The 23,349-nt window shown below is 41.7% G+C and overlaps 1 protein-coding gene across 5 annotated transcripts in view; it reads right to left on the bottom strand.

Moving 5' to 3' along the window:
* Positions 1-1,378: 1,378 nt before the first annotated feature.
* DCP1B (decapping mRNA 1B) overlaps positions 1,379-23,349 on the bottom strand; it is a 36,770-nt gene continuing 14,799 nt past the window's right edge. For all 5 annotated transcript variants that reach the window (XM_028747540.2, XM_028747542.2, XM_028747543.2 and 2 more), the window contains 6 exons: positions 20,841-20,907; positions 16,509-16,644; positions 13,735-13,863; positions 9,873-10,718; positions 3,509-3,754; positions 1,379-2,765 (listed from right to left, as the gene is read on the bottom strand). In XM_028747540.2, the coding sequence (XP_028603373.2) occupies positions 2,685-2,765; positions 3,509-3,754; positions 9,873-10,718; positions 13,735-13,863; positions 16,509-16,644; positions 20,841-20,907 (1,505 nt within the window). In that variant the 3' untranslated portion in view covers positions 1,379-2,684. The remainder of the gene's footprint in view (positions 2,766-3,508; positions 3,755-9,872; positions 10,719-13,734; positions 13,864-16,508; positions 16,645-20,840; positions 20,908-23,349) is intronic.

Raw genomic sequence — 23,349 nt, forward strand, 5'->3', positions numbered from 1 at the left:
AAAGCAAACACTTAAAGCCATGAAGCCTGTTTTTTTAAAAAAATGAAGTTTATAAATAAGGTTGTCTGGAAAATAACCAGGATGCTTTCATGATGTATATTTGAATTGTAAATATACTGACATAAATGGCACTAAAATCAGAGGTGCTGCTTTAACACTTCACTGACATTTCAGTGCCATCCTCATAGTTTAATGCATACACAGCCTCACAGGAAATGCAACGGATACTAAATGTGAGAACCAAGACATTAAGCAAATAAACTTTCCCAGATCATGCCTGTCAACCCAAGCAGCAAAATCCCGTCATCTGAAATTAGATTAATTTCATGCCACCAGACTTCCCAGTTTTGAAAACCTGACAACCAACTTCCTTGGCAAGCGTAGAGATGTGTTGGGCCCAAGACTAAAGATGGGGTCCAATTCCAAGAGAAACAGACAAGGGTTAAATGGGCAGAAGACGGGCTGTAAGCAAGGCAATCTGCTTTGCAACTCAGTGCAGCAAGTTGCTCAGGTGGAGGTGTTAACTTGGAAGGAAAGGTTTTATAGTGCATGGTGTGACTCCACTGGCTTGAGAAGTTAGCTGAAGAATGGAAGAGATTCAGCAAGCTATATATATATATATATATATAGAGTGGGATATTATGGGAGCCTGCAGGTCACTCGACTTTCTGGCTTTGCTCTAGCAGGTCCCAGTACCTCAGAAGCAGCTTCTGGCTGGATCAAAACACCCCTTAGTTCCTTCCGCTGACAAATACTGGCATTACACCTCTTTGTAAGGTATCATCCCCATCATATTCAAAATTACTCTGGCCAAATCACCCAAGACCCAGCCTTCATAGAATCATAGCGTTGGTTTAGTCCAACATCCTGCAATGCAGAAATATTTGGTCCAATGTGCGGCTTGAACCCATAACCCTGAGATTAAAAATCTCATGCTGTATCAATGTCCTTCAGAGTCTTGCTTCATTACCTCTCCACTTTTGTAACCCCCCAAAATGCCTAGGACGTTGCACTCTGCCAGCTCCTCCACCCTCAGCCATCCAAAGGTCTCCTGCTGCCTCAAACTATTCTGCTTTTTCTCCCTTTCTTGCCCCTTATGCCTGAAGCCTGTTGTGATGCCAATGGTCTTACATGACAAAAGGAGGTGCATAATCCTATCTGACAGATCTAAACTAAAAAGGCCACACTTCACCTCACCTTTTCATGCAATTCTAGTGCCTTGCACTAAATTACGGAATATCTTGTGCATTGTGCTGTACTTAAAATCTAACGCATTTTTGAGGAAAGTTAGATTCAAACTTAAAAACCATAAAACCGTAAGGTTTTCAATTCCAGAATCTTTTAGCCTCTGTGATAATAAGATGAATCCAACACATAATCTGTGTAAATACATTTTATTTTCTTTACAAATGGGTAATTGAAACTACTGTCCATCTTCTGATTGAACAACACAGTGGAAATGAAACTATTCATTCATTCACATTGCTAGTTTTAACAAAATGCTTAAAAGTAATGCAGTCATCCCGGAGAAAAGCACACAGAAGTTATCACAGTCTAATGAAGGCCTATATCTACATCAAAGGGGAAAAACAGCCAGAAAGAAAAGACTCTATAAAGAGTTATAATGTAATCATCTACTCCTTGCTATGAATGTTCTGGTCACAAAATAGAAAAATATTTGCTTACAAAATGAGGTTTTGTTTTTTGTTTTTTTAAAAAGAGGAAAACCGCCTCTTTCCTACATAGTAGTCTGCATGCAGAGAACTTGGGGTGTGTTGCAGGGAACAAGAAAGGAAATGGCATGCAGAATCCTATCAAATTCTTGGCATAGACAAGTCGTTTTGCAGCGGCTGACTCTTGGTTGCAGACCCTTCCTGCGTTATCTTTTTCACACAACTCTGGCATGTAGGGGGAAATTGTAACATGAGAAACCAGTCTCCTGCGGGCAAGTAACATTCCTTCCAAAGAATAATGACAGCCTCTGTTGTGGTTTTTCTTTTTTTTTGGGGGGGGGGGGGTCAGTAGAACTGGAGGTGGTATGGATGTCCACGGCATACGCATTCACTTCTTTGCCATCAAACAGGTTTAAAAACAAAACAAAAAACCAACATACAGATTGTGTGAACAGAGACAGTAGAGGGATGGATGTCCAAATCACTGGCAATGATGACCACAATGTTATTTTTAGCTCTTTGAAAAGCTATCTGCTTTCTCTGGCAACAGCTTTCACAATAGCTTCAAAGTTTACTACTATAGTCCAAGCCTGCCACCTGGTGGCCGCCAGCAAGTACCATCCTTTGTAAACAATGTAGAGTAGTAACTTCCACCTATGGTAACTAATGATTCCAGCAAAGTACCTAGGCAACTAAACTCTCATATTCTTCTTTTAAAAAACACAAAAATTGAAGAGAAAATATAAATCTTTATACATGCTGGTATCCAGCCTACATAAGAAAAACACTATAAAGGTATCTTAAGTCTGTTGTCATACTGTGACATCACCCTACCCTCTGGAAGGCACTATCCGTTCCCACCCACTCATTCCTCAGCAGAGCACAGACTTGCCAGCGAGCATCATTTAAAGCTATGCAGAAAGCCCAAAACCCCTTGTTTTGTTTGACAGTTATTTTAAAAAGTCAAGTTCAGGATATGAGATGCATTTTAATTTTTAAAAAAATGAAGTTTCACATGGGTTTTTTCAGTGCTGCTTTTCTCACGCTGACAAGGTACGCGTCATAGATGATGTTTAGGAAGTTGTCGTCATTCTGAAGGGGGAAAGGCATATACTTTGTTAATAATATGAATTTTAAAACCACAGAGAAATTAAAACTCCACATTTTTTTGAACCATTGTGTTCATTAATGCACTGAGAAATGCAAATTTAGATCCTATGAAGCCCACTGAGCGATCGTGAGCATGCCAACCACTGTCATCCTAATTATTCTCCTGGGTTTTTGCTGAGGCTAAAATGTTGTTCTAAGCAACTTGGAGCAAAGGCAGGATAAAACTACTGCTACAGTCAGCGGTAGCTCTAAGCAGGATCCCCACTGCTGGCTGTCAGAATTAACAACATTTGGGCACAGATCAGCAACTCCCAATTGACTGCAGTGCATAGGAAGATTTGTTGCATCTAACATGTTTCAGACCTTGTGAGAAACTAGAGCTGCTGTCAATGGTCTGGGCTCTAGCTACTGATAAGACAGCTGCAAACCGGGGGCTATTTTTTCCCCACGGCACACAGGTGCCTAATTGTAGACTTACAATATGGTAAGTCTTACTTTCATAATAACCAAACTGGACCATCAGCCAACTTAGCAAAATGGAGAAGTAACCTGTGTAAAAAAACACAACAAAACACTCAGTTGAGGATTATCTACACAACAGTGCTGTATGCTTACTGGTGACAATTCATTCCAACTCTCCGCTCGCTCTCATCTCCTAGGGTGACAGATGCAAATAGTTTTTAAGAGAGGACAAGGACAGATGAGAAATGTAATGGACGCTTTACCTGGATCAGATGTAGTAACGTTTCCTGTAGTTGTAGCTTTGTCAGTGAGCTGCTGTTTGTAACAGCTGCTTCTGGGTTCTGCACAGACAGGCTGTTGGTGGAACTAGAAACAGCTTCTTGGTTCACGATGGGCAGCCATCCACCTTCACTTGGCTTTGGCGGTGCTGGGGCAGACTGACTGAACACCATTGGGGACATCAGTAGTGAAGGAGCTACAGTAGCAGGAATTCGCTGCGGCGAGATGACCTGCTCATCACACACAAGGACATCACATTGAATTACATGTCAACCACAGCTATACAAAGGAATCTGAGGTTGCCTTAAAAAACTATCTGGCAAGCAGCTTACTGCCTTTCTGGAAGGTGAACTCAACCCTGCTGGAGTTGGCAGTCATCCTAGCAAGGCAGAAAAAGAATAGGGTCACTTCCGGTTTGATGTGCCACCAAGCAGAGAGTTGAGGTGGCTCTTGCAGTCCAGAGAACCTTTGTGAAGATAGTGAGATGGTGCCAAGGGAATGGACCCAGAGCCAAAGAAACCACCCGAATGGAGAAAGGCTGCTTCTTGGAGACTTAATCTAACATATGTTAGATGTAAGAGGGTGGGCAGCTAGAATTCAGAAAAGCCTGAACAGTTTCTCAACCAGAAGGGCCAAAATAGATTCAGTGTTGCAGAACCAAGTGTCAGAACTGGGTTGCTGCTGCAGCCTGACAGAAAAATTATGCCAGTTGTGGCTTCTGTTGTCACAGCAGTGGTATGACCTGCCAGCCCTAAATGGCCAAAAAGCTATGCTTGGGGTATGTATGTATGTGGCAAAATTTCCCATGCAGATCTGAAATCTAATTCTTTGGGTGGAGGTCAGCCCTTTAAGTTAGGAGGCTTGTCAGGTTCTGCCTGAAAAAAAGACCCCTTATTTATTTGTATACACATACTCTGCCCCCCCCCCCTGATGGTATTCAAGGCAGCTTACAGTTAAAAACAGGAACTGCACAAAACAAAAAATTCAATCATCAAAACACAATGAAACATTGATAGAATTAAAATTATTAACATATATGAAATCTGTTTAAAACATACCAATAATTACAATAAAAACAGCATGGAACCAGCCCTATAATTCAAATTTGTACTTAGATTCACCCTCCCTATCCTGATGTTTCTCTTCTAATGATTCCATGAGGTTTTTATTTGTTTATACAAGACATTATCTGCTCATGTAAAGCCAAGTGAGGATTTAAGCAGGGCCTGCGCTACAAATCGGTGAAAGGCTGCTGCACTAATGCGTTCAGTTGCTTGAGTTCAAGATTCCAACATTAAAGCTAAATTAAATAGATGCTGGCAGACAGGAAGAGACGGTACACTGACGATCCAGTTGCTGAATCTCGTCTTTGCTAAGCAGGGTGATTAATTAGAAACCATTAATTCATTTTATCTAATGGTTGGGAGAGCTATATATCACCTGTAGTTATACATTTTGGCAGCCCCATACATTATGAACAAGCAGCCTGTTTTGAAGAGCAGATTGCATATTGCTCCACATTACCATGGTCAGCAAGGTCTAAGGCTGCAGTCTCTAAGGAGAAGTGTAATCCCACACCCGTGTATAGCAGATTTGCAGGCTTCTGTTGACAATGGCCATGCTTTTAAAGGAAAGTAATACTTGTATGCAGCTTAAATAGCTGGATAAGCCTCTCTTTCTCTGCCCCAAGGCAGATATTTCAGAATGTTATTTTTAGGGAATTCCTTCAAGGCCTAGGCATTAATTATGCTTGAAGAGACTAACAGACATGGAATGAAACACTTTATTATAACAACTTGGGCTGGAGGCAGGTAATAATTTTAAAGAAACTGGAAATAGCATACATGCATAACCCAGATGCAGAAGTAATGTGCCTGTTCCCCAAAAAATTAGACAGCCTTCCCCAGCAAAGGAGACTTCCTTGTTTGTTAAATGGGCTTTCCTATGATGTCCGATGCAGGAAAATGTGGTTTAAGTACTCGTTGTAGACCAGGCTCAAATCTGTGATATGCTTCCCACAGGAATTTGATTGACCACTGTGAGGAACAGGATGCTGGACCAAATAGGGCTTTTCTTATATTCTTACAAATAAGGAGATATCTGCAGCTGGGCATGATAGGAAGAAGGTGTGCTTCAGCCCATCCTTATTTCTACTCCAACAAACCATATTTATCGGTAATTGGGAAGGTCACATTTGAATACAGCCATAGGTTTTGATTAAAAGGACCCCTTGTCTCCATGGAAAGCACTCTTTTTCCCCACAAGTGGAGGTGTTGTTTGACTTCCCTGACCCACAGGAGTCACTGGGCATAAGTGGCTGCAACAAGAAAAGGGAGGAAAGCCCCATTGCACAGACAAAACTCCAATGGTTCTTTGGGTCCAAACCACAGTCCTGCTGTCTGACTCTAAACTGGTTTTTTATCAGAGCATGCCACAAGCAGGAATTCTACCTTTAAACCACCTACTTTCAAGATCTTCCTCCAATTTTCTGTCCTTTCCTCTTATTTTGGTTGCACCTCTTACCTCTTTACAATTAATGCAGCTTTGGGAAAGCCTTCCTATCAACCTTTTTTTGTGAAAAACCATTTTCTATGTGCATAGTTGAAACGGACTGCCTAGGTATGCTCTTTGAGCAGCTCAGACTTGATCAAGCTTGTGTTTTCTTTGAGTTGATTCAAGTACCACTGTGTTCTGCTTTTCCTAATTGCTTTCGTAACAAGTATTTCCCCTCCACTGAACCTTATACTGCAGATTACAGCTTTGAAGCCAGATGGAGATGCATCACAAGCCAAATCAAAATGAGACCAATAATATGTCGACTCCACTGCTGAGGAAGTACAAACTGCAGATTCCAGTTACTGAAGGAACTTATGGCGAGTCCTTTAAATGCACATTTGTTCAGTCCCACCACCAATATTCAAGATGTTGTCTAGGTGGCAAGCTGCACCCAGCAGACCCTATAAAACTTGGTCCACTTGAAAGACAGTGGGAGCAGATGAAATGCCAAAAAGCAATTCTAGGGAACAGACTTTTGGGTGCGTTTATTGTCAGGTTCTGCTTTGATTCACTTTGCCTGAGCATCTGCATGTGTGACTGCGCCAACACTATTTGACTGAAATGTCTGTCCTTAGTTATCGTGACGAATAAATCTTCAGCTGGCAGCAATACGCTATAGTACAGATTAGCAGCAATGCTCATCCGGAAGTCTTTACAAACTTAAATATTTCTGTAGAATAGACACAGGTGATACTGCCAAAGTCTGGAGCAAGAACTTCCTCACTTAGAACTTTTAGGCCAAACTTCTCTGAAGTTTGAGCTTGCTTGCTATTGGCTCAGCATACCAGCAGCAGCCCTTTCTACCACTGTAGCTGTAGCCTTCATTAAGCAGCTTTTTATGGGCACTTGAACCCGGACAAAGCTTCTGTACTTTTATAGTTCTATAGTAGAATGTGGCAAAGAGACAAAACCTAACATATAAGCTATATAAGAAGACCTGGAAAATGGCATCCTAAGAAATGGCACCCAGGAAACATGGCAACCACAATGCAAGCTGGCAGTTAGGTTAGCGGCTGAGGAAAGCTGTCTTTGCATGTGAAAACGTTATGGCTGGCAAGCAGCGGCACACAGGAAAAAGCTTTAAAAACCAGTGGGTTTCAAGCTTCAAGGGAGCACTTAGGCCTGGGACAAGAGAACTAGCAACTGGGGCTAGTGTTCATGCCAGTGAAGAAATCTGCTGACATATGTTGTGAAAGGATGGCATAATGAAATTGGCTGTCCGGGGTAATTTTAAAAATTAATCTCTGTTCCTGCTGCTGTCTCCATCAAAACTGATGGCCTTTCAATGAAAATGTGAGCCCCTGGGAAATCTGAACTCCTGGTCCATTTGTGTTTGACACCCGTTTTTAAATCTCAAACCCTTAACACAACCACAAAATAAAGACCTGAGCAAGGCCTATGGAGACAGCCACAGGCTCAGAACTTAGTTATACCCATTATACTATAGAGCCAATTAAATTTGCTGCAGTTGGCAAGACGTGCTTTCTTTCCCCAATAAACTGGTGTCACTGGGGGCAAGTTTAGCCTCCCCCAAGTAGTTTCCTGAGGATATTGCTTTATTTTCTCCAGTGTAAGTGAATGGCCCCTATCGACATCTGTAAGAAAACATTAAGAGCTGCACTATGGGATACTGTATTGGTGGAAATAAAACCTGTTTTCCAACCCTGGGCAACCCAGCCCAGAAAGTACCTCCCCTGCAATGCACAGACAATCTCTCAGTTCCATCACAATACTGTGCAATAAAACATTCTCTTCCTATGGATAGACTTTGCTGTCCACATTCAGCATAACATCAGCAAGCTGATTAAAGTATCACATCATGAAGCCATTATCAAATTCTATCCCAAATGGTTGTTTTTCCATTTCATTTTAGTCCAAATATCGTAAGCATCATCCTCAGACACAGGGTCAATGAATCATCAAATTCCAACTTTTCTTGTTTTGACACCTCCTGCACTTTCACACTTTCTATTAGTTCAAATTATAGAGCCTAACAATAAGCTCAATTTCCAGTTTTATTTAATAGTGTGCTTGGCTGCAGTCTATGGAGGAGAGGCTGGAGGAAATGGCAGACTGCACAACAAAAGCAGCAGCCAAAAGCCAAGCCCCCACAGCTGCACAGATCCCATTTGCCCAAGTGAGGGATTTCCAAGGATTATTAAAGGGATCATTTAACTTTGGAAGTGGTGGGAGTGATTTGTATTATAATTTAGAAATGCCTTTTCTTGGATGCAGCTTGACAACAGCAAAATATGCTAGTATATCTGAAAAACCCTTTATAAACAAATCAAGAAGTCAAGTGCTGAAGGTCAATGGGAAAGCAAAACTATATTCCATAGGGACACAGCTATGGAAACCTAGATTCACTTGGGATCAGTAGTATCAGTGGATGTGCAGGCAAGGGATCTTTAGCCTAGTTGCCCATCCCAGCTGTATTCCTCCTTACCACCCTTTGCCATTAGGCTTCACTCAAATGTTGGCATAAGGAGAAATAGCTAACATGCAGTTGGGTGGAGTCCCAGGTAGCACTGATGCAATGATGGAAATTACCTGTGACCCAATATCTATGTGCAATTTGTCCAATTTCTGCTTTTCTTCCATCATAGTTTGGAAGCGAAAAGATTGCAGAAACTGAGTGAATTATTTATCCATTCCTGCATGTTTGCACCTAGTTCATGTGTTACTTCCTATACATGGTGGTAAGCACATATCCCAAGAATGAGGCTCACCCTCTACCCCATATATTACCCTATTCGCCAATGTCTGAAATGACTCTAACAATATTCAGAAGTATCTCCAGTGAACACACAGGGCTCTCACAAATGCACAGGAGCAGCGCCATGCTTGCAATGGTATGCATTATGCAGAGCTACTCCTTTTGGAAATGAATGGGGAAACTCTTGTGCGCATGGCATCTTCATATACCTATCAGACCTCCTGTGCACACAAATACTTGCTGGATGTTAACTTTCAGTTTCTGCAATAAGAGACAAGTTCTCAGAGGCAAAAGCAAGCAATACCTCTGCCTTCATGCATATAAAGCACACTGTCTCAAATAAGCCATCCAAGAAACTGAGTGGACCAGCAGTCCTTCATTACAGCTCTGAAAAGCCATTACAGTTGTACCTTGGAAGTCAAATGGAATCCGTTCCAGAAGTCCGTTCGACTTCCAAAACATTCAAAAACCAAAGTGTGGCTTCTGATTGGCTGCAGGAAGCTCCTGCAGCCAATCAAGCCACGGAAGCCTTCTTGGACATTCAGCATCCAAAAATAGATCGCAAACCAGAACAGTCACTTTGTGGTGTTTGGGAGCCAAACCGTTCGAGAACTAAACTGCTCAAAAACCAAGGTATGACTGTACTGGCTATGGTTAACAATGCAGAGGACATTCAGGTACAAAATGTCCACTTGCCCCCCTTGAAAAGGCATGCCGCACTTCAAAAACTTTTGAATCTGGGGATGACTTGACATGAGGTTCACCCATAAAGGTAAAAGGTTATTGATTTGTTGGGACATTTGCTGGTGAATGGAAGCTGCACACAAAAACCCACTTGGGATTTTTCAAATCTACATGCTTGCAAAAACTCAAGCTAAGCCCAAAGGGTTGTTAAAATGAACTAAGGAGCAGTGTTTGGACACCACTACTATGGACCAGGAACTAGCCTACAGTTCCCTAATGCTGGAACTGAGAGGTGTACTTTTGGTTTTTAAATGTTGAAAGTAGAAGAACAAGCAGCCTGTTGATCCAAGGTTCTCGGACTCTAGGATCTATCAAATCTATTGCTGGTTTACCTGAAAAAGAGGAGGCTGCTTTTCTGTGTTTGAAGCTTTGTCCATCCAGGAATCCAGAGGTTTTAGGGTGGTGCTGCTCTGAGTAACCACGGGAAACTTGGCTGCCAAGGTTGGCCGACTGGATACATGCAACTGCTGCTCCTGTTGCACTATCTGAAGTTTCTTTAATAACTCTTGTGGTGAAATTACTCCAGAGTTTCCAGATTGGTTCCCAGAGAGAGGAAGGGACTGTCCGGGAAGTTTGGATTGTTCTTTACCATGGGCTGGAGGCCCCAAAGTCTGACCTGGGAGAGAGCCATTGAAATACATGAGATGAGGCTGTGTCACATTCTTTACCTGGGCTCCTGAGGAGACAGCAGGAGCCCTGGTGAAGACTGATGCAGCAGAACTCGTTGGTCCTGCATTGCTGGGCTCCATTTTTGTCATTTGTCCTGACTGGCTTTGGAGCTGTTGCAGCAGGCTGCGTGTGCTGAGGGCATCTTGGACTGGATGAGATGTCCGAATGCCATGAGAAGCCACAGGCTGGAAGAGTCCCGTGAAAACCTCCCCTACCGAAGGGACGCTGCCGTTCTCACACATCCGGTTCTCAGGGAGTTCGGAGACTGGGTGAAGCTCTGCTCCACGCACCATCAGTTTCTGAATGGCCGGGCAAAGCTGCTTCTCTGCTGTGGGCGAGTGTCTTCCAGGTTCCTCATAGGACAGAGAGCGCACAACCCCTTGCCTCAGAGGAAAGTTTTCTTGGTGAAGTTTTTGTGACTGCTCTGAGGTATCTTGGTATACGTTAGACTTTTCCTGCTTTCCAAAGAGCGTTGTGAGAGATAAGTGTTGTGGTTCAGGGTCTATGTTCTGGTGGGGGAGCGGGGAGGAGAAAAGAAAGCCAGTTTAATTCAGAAAAATAAAGGTTTGGCTAGCAGCATCAAAGGAAGAGAGAGAACAGCAGATGCCACTGTACGTTCTCCGAAAGCTGAACAAATGGCTTTTCTACAAACAATTGGTAAGATCACAGACGTTCTGTTTGTGGCAGAAGCATGAGTTTGGAACCAGTTGGCGGGAAGATGGTTGGTGAGGACAGTTATAAGGAGAGAAGTGGTGGACAGGGGACAGCTCCTCCTATATGCTGCTTCTTCAGCACACACCACACTATCCTGACACTGCCTCACAGCTTGCTCCAGTAAGTGTTGGGTGTCTCCCTCCCTCCCTTCATCATCACTCAGCAGAAGAACCTTTTCACCTCCAGTGAACTGTCTCACAAAATACCATTTATTTTATTTACTGTATGATTCTTTATCTGAGTGTAGCAAAGGGTGTAAGATTACAGAGAACTGCACAAATGGTCACAATACAGTAGCACCTCGGTTTCCAAACGTCTCCATTGATGAACGTTTGGGTTTCGAACACCGTAAACCCAGAAGTAAATGCTTCCATTTTCGAACACGCCTTGGAAGTCAAACGGCTTCTGCTGAGTGTATATGTTATTTTTCTCTATTAAATTTGCAGACCGCCCTTTGCGCCTCGGTTTTCGAAAGTTTCGGAACTCAAACAGTCTTCCAGAACAGATTACGTTCAAAAACCGAGGTACCACTGTATAGCAGAGCTTATCCACCTGTTTGCTGACTGTATGTACTAAATTATTATTAACAACTCACAGCTGGTATATGAAGCTTCATTTCAACAGTTTTCTTGCATCTTTAAGTGGGTGGAGGCAACGGGTTGAATTTAGTTTTGTTTAATTTACTTTTTATTTCTATGGCTAGAATCATTTCGATCCAATTTCGCATATTAGCTTTACAAAGCAATATACCTAGATTACAGCCTGAAGATATATGAGGTCACCACCTTACTGAAGCTAAGCAGGTCTGGGTCTGCTCAGTGCTTAGATGGGTGACTCTTGGCAGCCATATGCACAATGCATGGAGTTCCATGGCAGAAGAAAGATGGGACATAAATGTAAGAAATTAAATTTAAACAAAACAGTTCATACTCTGGATTTCTTAACAGTTAACTGATCTGGCTCAGTAATCAAGAGCACACACCCTTGTTTAAGAATGTAAGATGCTGTGGTAGGGATCAGACCAAGATCAAACTTTTCCAATATTTGTTAAAAGAATCCTACAAATCAAGAGGCAAGAGGTGGCCTGCTGATAGAGCACAGTCTTCCTTCTACCTATCTCTGAAATATTGCACACAAACAGTGCTGTGTGTTGTTTCCTGATTAAGGGCATAAAATTGGACAGCACAGATCTGTCAGCTTTGAACACAATGTGTGATTATGAACTGTATCTTAGTCCTCCCAGCCCAGTGTTCATGAATATCGTACACTTTGCAATGGGCTATAAAATTTCATTCCAATGTAAACAGAATTGCATTACAAAATTCCATTAAAATTGCATCCATTGTAAGAAGAATTGAAAGGTTTTAAGAATCAAAGGGGTACTATGAAAGGCAGGCATAACTCCTAACGCCAACACAGGGAAAAAGCATTCACTAGAAGCCTACAGGTGCTCTTATTAATGCTTTGGATTCAAAGTCTGTAAATCATAGAAGTCACTACTGAATGAGTTTTAAGAGCAGCAACAGAAATGGTGCCCCTCTCAAAATACTAAAGGGGGGGGGGGAAAGAGGGCAGCATCAAACACAAAGCTGGGGGGAGAGAAAATATAATTTTATTAAATGGTAAAATGCCCTTATAAACCAGTGAAATGCTTGATGCATATCAGTTCTTCACTAAACTGGATTGGGCATTTTGTTGTCTTATAAGATGAGTATGTTTTTCAGGGGCACTGAAAGAACAACAACATCCAAACAAACAAACAAACAAACAAACAAAGTATAATACAAATTGTTATATAACATAATCACCAGTGCCCTGAATTATATGCATTATGTTACATAGCCTCGTTCTCAAGGGGCTTTCTGTCCTAAATTTCAAATGGAATACTACCAGACTGCTGAGGGTAACTAAGCTACTGACTGAAGTGGTGGTAAAGTTTTGTTTGTATTTAGAAAAAAACACCCACTTTAACAGTAAGCCCATTCCTCACCCCAAAATTAATTGATTTCACCTGTCCCCAAAAGTTGTTGATGTTCCCTCTTTCTTTAGGGGATGAATAGTCCTGTGAAGGGGGTGAGGTGATATTTGGCCTAGCCCAGGGGTCTGCAACCTTTAAGACAAAAAGAGCGACTTGGACCCGTTTCCGAAGAAAAAACAACAACTGGGAGCCGCAAAACCATTGCGACATTTAAAACAAATATATCTCCGGAGCCGCGATCTGACAGCGGGCGGGAAGGTGACGTCGGGACGGTGCGTGACTAACGCACGCACTGCCCCCATGCGACGTCACAGCCAGTACAGCGCCCGCCACAGTGAGGAGTGTCGGGGCGCACAATGCGCCTCCTCCCCTCGCTAGTATCCACCCCGGAGCCGCGGCAAAGATGTAAAAGAGCCACATGCGGCTCCGGAGCCGCGGGTTGCAGACCCCTGGCCTAGCCCATGCCTCTCTGTTCAGCCATTCCAATAATACAACCTTTGCTTTAAAAACGTTGTTTGTTTTGTAGTAATTGTTTTCTGAAAGCTGTGTGCTTTACTGATGCATACAGCCAAATATGCTTGAGCCCTCATCCAGACTTATTTAAAAATGAGTTGCAAAAAGCAGTGTGACTACCTGTGGTAAAGATACACACCACCACACCAGGGTAATGAAATTGTGGATCATGGCTGGGTTGAGAGCAAAACTTGATGCGATGGCAGAGCTTCACCCAGCAAGGTAATCTTTTTTTATTGCACAGAAAGGCTCCTAACACAGACTCATAAGCCTTCTAAACTAAGAAGCTTATGGTTAAGAAAGTAAATACAATAGCATACCTGGACTTGTTGAGGAATACACTGGTGCTGAGTTTCGCTAGGCTTCACTGGGATTGGTTTGATCAAGTTGGGGTTGTCATATATAGCAGAAGAACTGGTTATCTGTTTTGGCTCTGAGCACATTTTACACTGCAACACACAAACAAAAATAATGCTACATTAATTCTTTTTATAGAAAGCAATTTTTATTTTCAATCTCTCCATCACCGTGAAAAAAAGAATACAGTACAGTTAAACTTGAGAAGAGAAAACAGAACTGACAAATTGACAAATGTCCATGAGGATCAAGGGTACCTGAAGGAAAGACAATTGGATTTTCTTGGAACATGAGCCACATGCAATATAAATGCAGGAAATATCCATACGAGGGATTTTATACAGATCATCTTCCATTCTAATCGTCTCTTCACTCTGCTCTTAACCTATATTTCATGCAGACTAAAGGCTACACTTTAATTTAAAAGGGTAAAAAACATTAGAAAAACAAAACAAAAACAGCAGTGGCTTCAGGTTATCCAGATAGCACATGACATTTGATAGAACAGTGGATTTTTGTCCCTGACAAGGCTCTTGAGACATCAAACATATTCAAAATCATAATAAAAGAAATGTAACATAATAAAATAGTAGAATAGCAAAGGGGGGGAAAACCCCAGAATCATACCCACCAGTAAAATTCAACAGAATAAAACATAGTTAAAATCCAGCTGCAGAAGACTGGGCAAATCAAAAACAACCACTTGGCCCACAAAAGAAATTAAAGCTGGCACTGGCAAACTTCTCAGTTCCATCAGGATCTGGTATGGCTGGGCAACCCCAGGCGGTAGAGGATCAGGAGAAAGAAGGGGGGGCTTGTAGGTTGGTGCCCAGGAATGGAAGATGGAGGTCCTCTCCTTGTGACTCCAGATGTAGCACTGGGGCGGGGGAGAGATGTGCTGGCTCTCTTCATTGCTCCTGCTGCAGAGTCCCATTGGGGAGTGAGAAGGACCCTGACCAGCCAGGGGGAGGGTCTGAGCAGGAGGACTCAGTGGGGAAGACGGAGTCAGAAGGGTCTTGACACAGAGAAGAAGGCACCACCTCTGTAGGTGGGATCAGACACACCCGCCCAGGCTAAGCACATATCTGAATGCAGTATCAGGAGGCGAGAATGTATTGAGAGTGATCTCACCCTGCCTTGTATTTAAAAGCTAGGCACGAGTGGTGTGACAACCGTAGGACATCTCTGTTGCTTCTGTTCACTTTTGCATCTCTTGCCTTCCACAGGTACTTTGGAATCACGACCTCTGGACTAATTGCCTGCTGCTGAGCCTGCACCATTATTAGTATGAATAAATATCTTTTCTTTGGAAGCTGCTTTAGACCATTGGTCCATCTAACTCACAATTGTGTGTATTGACTAGCAGCGGCTTTACAGGATTTCGGATGGAAGACATCGACACCAGCAAGGAAGGGAGTGTATCTAGCTTTAGGTTAGACTGGTGGATAGTATTTATTTATTTGAATTATAAATAATTTATACTTTCATTTGCTGTTCTACTAAACATCACTAGAGAATGTGAAGTGATAAAAAGCACAAACTAAATAATAATACAAAAGTTAAAAAAAAAAAAGCAGTTATCACAACTGAAACAAGCAGCAGCAGCAATAATCAGTACAACAGCAATTGAGAAAACCAGTAATGGACTTCATGTTTCTTTGCTTAGTGATTATCCCAAACTGCAGTGCAAAGAGGGTCTATGCAGGATACAAAAGCTGATTCCATCACATGGAATTCAGTCACAAAATGATAAAATGTAAAATAGCTATTTTGAGAAGCGTGGTGGTCCTGATGTGCAGTGGCTTTTGATGCAAATAAAACTGTAAAATGTGTCACCTTTGCTTAGCTTAATGTACATGATCTCCAGGTTTGAGAGGACAGCTATTCCTGTATCTCAAAGGGCTTCCGAACATAAAATTCTCTATGATAGATTATTTTCTTAGCAACCAATTGTGATAAAGAAATAGAGGGATGGGGTGGAATAAGAAGCAGACATGGACTGACTGACTCATCCTTCAAACAAATGTTTTCTAACAAAGAGAGAAAAAATGAAACCACTTCAGTATGAGTGTAGTCTTCTACACAATCTTTTCTACTGTACAATAAAAGGGGGGAAAACAATTAAGTACCAATCATGAAAATGGGTTTTTCTTTGTTCCTTCGGAGGGAATGTGACCCTATCTGGAACAAGTACTTGCCTATCTTCTGAACATGGGAGCTACCCAACCAAAGAGACTCTGCCTTCTCAAGATTCAAACATAGTTCATTGGCCCTCATCAGCCCACCACTGCACTCAGACACCCGATCCATGTACCGATGACATCTTGCCCACAAACCCCTACTGACTGCCCCCAGTGGCTTTGTATAAATGCTAATAGCACTGGGCCCTGCAGGACCCCACAGCACAGAGCCCAGGGAGTATTCATCCAGTGCTACTCTCAGAACACAGCCATGAAGGTAAGGACAGAACCATCATAATATGGTGCCTCCAATACTAATCCCTCTGAGTCAGTCCAGCAGGATACTGTGGGCGATAGTGTCAAAAGCCACCAAGAGATTGAGCAGAACTAACACAGTAGTGCTCCCCATCTCTTTCACAATGAAGGTCATCCATCAGAGCAACCAACGCTCATTCAGTTCCAAAACCGAGTCTGAACCCAGACAGTAGTGCATCTAGATAAATCTAGTCTCATCCAATAATACTTGCAGATATTGTTTTATAAAGGATAGGCCTCACCTTGGTATATTCATCTTTGGCTTTGTTAAGCATCCGTAGGATATCCACTTCTTTGCTGTCACCCAAATTCAGGCTTACTGGGGAAATTCCAGTGCCAGCCCCCTGCTGTGCTTTCAGTTGTTCTTGCTGAGTTAAGCTGGAAATGAAGGGTGAAGTTAAAAATGAGGGAGAAAATGGAGTTCAATTCCAACTGCTTCAAATCATTTAGCAGACATTAAGAATGGTTCCAAGGTTGTTGTTTTGGGGGAGAAGGGCTATCTCATAAGGTTTGCCTGGGTTGATAACGCAATTTCTCAAATTTTGTGCACACTGGGCCATAAAAGACTTAAATATCCCTAACACAGTCACAGATCGTCTGGCCGGGAAGTACATTAAACCACAGCTCATTTTATGATTGCTGGTGATGGTAGGGTGGCGAATATACACAAACAAGTCTTTAACTGCTAGAAAATGACCAATTTCCTGCCCCAGCTGTTTTATAATTACTGCAAACTGCTGATAATTCTAACACACAGTCACTTGGCTGAACTGCAGTGCAGTTTTAACTAGATGAAATGCTGCTATTATAACCCACTAAACATGGTTTACAATCATACAAATCCTCACAAACTAGTCTTTTACTGAAGAAAATTAGCAGTCTGAGAGACATTTAATCACCAAAAACTGCAGGGAGAGCTGATTAGCCACAGTTATCTTTCAATAACGTACAGTTGTTTGAGATGACAGCTTGCTTCTCCTGAAATCTTGTATAAATTCTTTCTTGCTCCTGATATTAACCATTGTGGTGTTGTTCACCATGACAAAGGCACCACTGCCACACAGGGATTGTCAATATAAGGCACTCCACTCTCTTTCCTCAGATGCTTTCATGGGCTACAAGTCAACTTTGTCAGTCTCCCGTTCTAGGCTGAGGTTTTCTGATCAGGCATGGAAGCAGTTAAGGACAGGCACCAAACGATCAAGATTGCGGATATTTCACTGTGGGCTGAATACAACATGTGACAACAGATATCCGAGTCACTGATGACAGAGAGCTTAATGTGTTGCTTCTTTCAACATTGCAGCAAGAGATTTATGTAAAATCCGCCTTCATAGAGGTCAGTGATCCAGGAGCCCACAACTCTTATCCTCAAGAGTCTTTGGACTCTACTTTTGATTGGATATTTGATGGGTATTCTATGTTAGCAGAAAGGAGGGGGGAAGATCTGTAAATAATGGGGCCCCAAACGCCACCAAAAGCAAGGAACACAAAACCTGTTTTATAGTCTTATTAGCCTTTAAGGTGACACAGGATTATCTTTCTTTCTTTCTTTCTTTTTGCTATAGCAGATCAAACAGACCTATTCCTCTGGATCATGTATTGGTCATGGCTCAATATGCTTCCACTCCCTGCACAGGCTACACACTATGTTAGCTATGCTAATATTTGTTTTAGATGACTGTTGCCATATCAACCTCTTATGGATCAATAACTGCTTAAGAAAAGGAAGCAGACCTTTTAAACAGTTTAGAATAAGGAGGAAAATTATCAATAAATTACCGTATTTTTCGCCCCATAGGACGCACCGGCCCATAGGACGCATCAAGTTTTTTGGGGGGGAAATAAAGAAAAAAAAATTATTTCCCCCCAGGCGCTTGTGGGGCCGGCAGCGGGGAGAAGCGCTCTTCTCCCCGCCGCCCGCCTTCAGATCAGGTCTGGGGACAGCAGGAAGACGCGCTGTGTCTCCCAGCTGTCCCCGGAGCTTGCAGGGCTGGCGGCGGGGTCTCCCCGCCGTCAGCCTCCAAACCACTTCGGGAGACAGCGGGATGGCGGCGTTCCGCCTCCCTCTGTCCCACAACCTTGTGGGGCTGGCGCTGGGGCTCTCCTGAAGCCTGGAGAGCGAGAGGGGTCGGTGTGCACCGACCCCTCTCGCTCTCCTGGCTTCAGTGAAAGCCTGCATTCGCCCCATAAGACGCACACACATTTCCCCTTCATTTTTGGATGGGAAAAAGTGCGTCCTATAGGGCGAAAAATACGGTACCCAAAGGGTCTATACTGGGAATGCTACCTTTTATTCATAAACATTCTTAAGTCAGGGGTAAGCAGTGAGATAGCCAAGTTTGTTATTTGGGCTGTGAAATGCAAAAGCAAATTGAAGAGTTCCAGAAGAATCTAGCTCCAAACCGAGTGAATGATAAGAAAGCTTCACACAACATTTAATGTACGTAAGAGCTAAGTGATGCACACTGGGGCAAAACACAACTACTCTGTACATATGGATGTAGGATCTGAATTGACTGCAACTAACCCAAGAAACAGAACTTGAGGTTGTGGTAGGCAGTTCACTGACAATGTCAACTTTCTGTGCAGTGGAAGTGAAAAAGACAAGTCAATATTGGGAATGGAAAATAAAACTACCAATATTACAATGACTTTTATATAGATCTACTGTGTGACTACATTTGGAACTTTAGGTGCAGTATATCTCAAAAATTCTATCACAGCACTAGAAAAAGTTCAGAAATTTCCCCATGAGGGAAGCATTTGCACACTTCCAATGTAGTGGGGTGGGGAATACAACTAAGGGGAGATATTAGAGATTTTTAATTTAATTACTCTGCTCCTTTCAATTGCTACACAAGAGGGATACATGCCTATTTCTTTTTTCAAAAAGACTATAGCTGCAATTAAATTGTGTTAGGGAAATGTTAACTAAATTTGTGATCTCTGCATACTTCTGTAATGTCTAATAAGCAGTAATGTGTAGCTTATGGTTTTCTATTGCACTTCAGTGTGAATGTGAGTCAGGATAGGATAAAACAGTAGGTGATTGTTTTTAGAAGTATTTAAATATTTTTAGAAGTTTAATTGTATTAGTATTGATATGTTTTGCTGCCCTCTGGCTCCTCTGGAGGAAAGTGTGGGGTAAAAATCTAAATAATAATACTGGGGAAGAGGAGCTCTGACTTTCCTAGAGTGAAACATCTTCTCTCTTTCTCTACAGCAGATGGACTCTTTTGAACATCCATTTCCAGGTCTTGTAGAATTTCCTGATCAATGCCTAGCAGGAGAAGTAAATCTGTAGATCGTTTCACAGTAATTACACTGTAATGTAACTGGACAAAAACAAAGGTTGGCTGGTCCATTGTTATGCCCAGGCAAATTTAACTCCCCTGATAAATCCTCTAAGCTGCAGGCATCTGGTTAGAGTTAGAATTTAGATGATAAATTGAGCATACCTGCACCAGATTCTACACTGGACTCCACCCTGGTATCTTTAGAAAGTTACAGCCCAAACATCATATGTACAACCAATTGCAAGAGCATGGCATTAGATACAAAGCGAGTGTAAAAGTAACATGGGAACCAGAATAACTGGAATGCCTCTGCAAGTGGCCTAGCTACCATTACCACACAGATGGCTACAGGATTACCAAAGAGAGAGAGGGAAGGGCCTTACCTCAGTGGTACAGTATTTGCTTTGTATGTAGAACACCCCAGGTTTGACTCCTGGTATCTCCAGGTAGGACTAGGAGAGACCCTGTCTGACACCCTAAAGAGCCACTGCCACCTCAGATTATGGCCTGGAGGACCTCTGACCTCAGCAATCCAGATAGGATCCCTCAAACCGGTACCTAGCTAATCCACCCCGTGGTGGAATTTCATCATTCAGGGCACTTAGAAAGAGATGCTATCTGTCAGTGCTTGGATATTATAAAACAAATATATTAAAAATACTATGAACTGATCTCTATATACTATGGTAAGCACATTTATAGCATTTATTGAATGTATATGGTCCCTGGCTTAATTGTATAATCCAAGTTTTACTGAAGGCACTAACCTGTTTCAGCAGGTTAATCTTACAAACAGTCCTATTTCAAAGAAGTAGGAAATAAAGTTGCATACTTCTCCATATACCAGGGCAAGTGAGATCAATAGGAATAGACTATACAAAATAAATTGCAAAGTATAAAAATAAATTACAATTTACAGACATTTGCCTGTGATTTATTTCCTCCTCAGTCTTTATCAAATAAGAGCTTTCCTCCCAATGAAGGAAACTTTCCCTGAACAATTCCAAAATGCGTTAGTCCAAATTAAAATATGCTTCACAGTGCAATCCTATGTAGTTTTATTCAGAAGTCCCATTGATTTCAATAAGACTTACTGCTATTTAAGTGTGCACAGTACTGCAGCATCAGTTGTCCTTTCTGCTTTAATGAGCCCATTTATGCTGTTAATATAAAGGGGGTTAATCTTAAACAGTTTCAATATAATGAACAATGCTATAACATGCAAAAGAACACAAATAAAATCCTCAAAGGGCTTCTTTGACCACCAGCACTTACTTTTTCATGAGCTCTGCAATTCTTTGGCATTCTTCCTTATCATAAAACCAAATTCCATAAATGGACACTGTAAATGCACATCAAACACAAACAATGAACAACACATTACAATGCTTTCCAGCACCCTCTGGCTTTGTAAAGGTTTCAAAAATATTTTGTAAGCCTTAAACAGTTGCATTTTACCTTCCCCCTGTTGCTATATGATGCAAACATTTGGCTGCTCCCCATAGCTTCCAGTTTCTGTTCTGGCTCTGTACCAACGCGCCAGGTCCTTCCAACTTCTACTTGTGCAACACTGTCCGCAGCCCCATCCATGAGGTCTGCATTTATTTATTTTTATTAACGTTTGAAAACCCACATAATTTGGACCTCTGGCTGCTGGAAACTAGCCCCAATGCCTTGAATGAATGGGCAACTTTCACCCCTCTGAATGGAATGGAATTGGGGGTACTTTCTGGAGTGCTTTTCAGAGTGATCAGGTCTTATGTGGTCTTCTACATGATTAGTTGGGGAATGTTGATAGAGAGAACAAAGTATATGCAATGTAATAAACCTTCTGTTATTGGAGTGAAAGACAGTCTCCCCTTCTATCATCGCTTTGGTAAACTGGAAATCCTGGAATAACTGAAAATTGAAGTCTGCTAAGAGATTTGTTCTGAACATTTGGGGGTAAATAATCACTATAAATAGCAGCAATGTTTAAAAGACTGCACCCATTTTTACAGAACATTTTCTATCAATGTCCCAGATTTTTGTTTTACTTGTCTAAATAAAGCATTTAACACAATAGATTGTAGTGGGTCCAGGACGCCTGTATACATAATTCAGGAGGTGTTGTTGGTTTAACATTGTGACAATATGTCCACATTTTATACAGAAAAAGGAAATTAAATCTTCAAGCACAAGCCAACAAGCCCCACCCCAGAAGTTTTTAGCAGAAAAATCTATTGAAGGTGATAATGAGAGCTATTTTAGGTCCCAAATTAAGGAGTGATATATGCACTTATTTTCATGCTGAATGTGAAAATAGCATTTGTCCTCAGACCATCTGAATACAGAACGTGATGTCACACCTTCTGCAATGCAATTCTAAGTGCACTCAATAGTTAAAGTTAGGTTTTTGAACATCAAGTGCCTAAGCACATTAACTTGAAGGTTACTTCACTGGAACTCAATTCCAATTAGGTGGCTGTGCTATATGTTTGCTATGAAGTAAATTGGCATGGAGTTCAGTTGCACTCAGTTACTGCCTGCTAAACTGCAGAATCTTCTTGCCCAAACAAGGAATAATCCCACCCCCACTGATGGTGGAAACACACTTGCAGGCACATAGATTACCATAATATATTTTCCTACAATTCAGGCATGGTCTCCACTATTTGTAATTTGCCCTCATGAGATCAAAACCAGATACAACCACATCAATGCACTATTCAATTTCCAAAGGTGCAATTTCTATCTTAGTTTCAGCACCCAGGGGCTAAATTATAAAGCAAAGCAACCTCAGGAGGAATTACAGGGAAATATTATTAAATAAACTAGCTCTAATTCTCAAAGGAGACTATAGCTTTGCAGTAAATCATATGCTGTACATATGAGACCCTAACTGAAATCTACCACCTCAAATTAAGGGTACATCCAGACAAGATCAATTGGTCATTTGCTGTCATGGCGCTCCTTTGGGAGTTCTCAATTTGAACTTTCTCCTCCTGGGAATTGCAGATTTGGGTTTCATATATTCTTTACTTGCCTAGATTAAATGCTGAATTTGTGCAAATGCATTCAAACACATCCCAATAAACTTAAGCTTGTTTGCCAAGTCAGAGCTGTTATTTTAGGGCTAGCATTGTTTTTAATTACCTAAAGATTGTTTTAATTTGCACTTCATATTTACATCACAATTTTTTATTCTATTTACATCACCATATTTTATCCCCATAAATGTTTCCTGTGACATTTTTTAATTCAACAAGCAACAAAGAGAATGTTTCCTACTTTCTCCCAGCTAAGCATTCTTTATTTTCTCTTGCTGTGTATAGCCAACATGTTTTTCCAAGAAGAGACTTGCTGACAAATGAGAGTGCAGCTTGAGAAATGAGTTTTCAGTAATGAAAGGATGCAATTTCGCCTTTGAACAAGACAGTGAATAAGGTTAGGGTTCAATCTCTTATTTTGAAAGACTGCGCTGCAGCTTGTGTCATGTGACCCAAGACCCAGTAACTGAGTACTGTCACGTGCAATTGGTCCTTTCTTGTTACAAACTGCAGAACAGCTTGTGCTTACTGTCTTGCCTTCCATGGTTTATGAAGAGCCTTAGCTGCACATGCTGTTCAATGGATTAGGGCAAAATACACTGTTTAATGTCAAGGCTCGCCCCTGAAGTCAATGGGATTAATGTGCAAGTGAGCAGTCTGAAGACTACAGACAAGAACAATTCATCTTAACCTGTGAAATACACCAACAGTTTTTGCTTCCCTCTTTTTTTTTAGTGTATACCTTCACTACTTAA

Source organism: Podarcis muralis, chromosome 10, assembly GCF_964188315.1.
Source record: "Podarcis muralis chromosome 10, rPodMur119.hap1.1, whole genome shotgun sequence".
NCBI lineage: Eukaryota > Metazoa > Chordata > Lepidosauria > Squamata > Lacertidae > Podarcis > Podarcis muralis.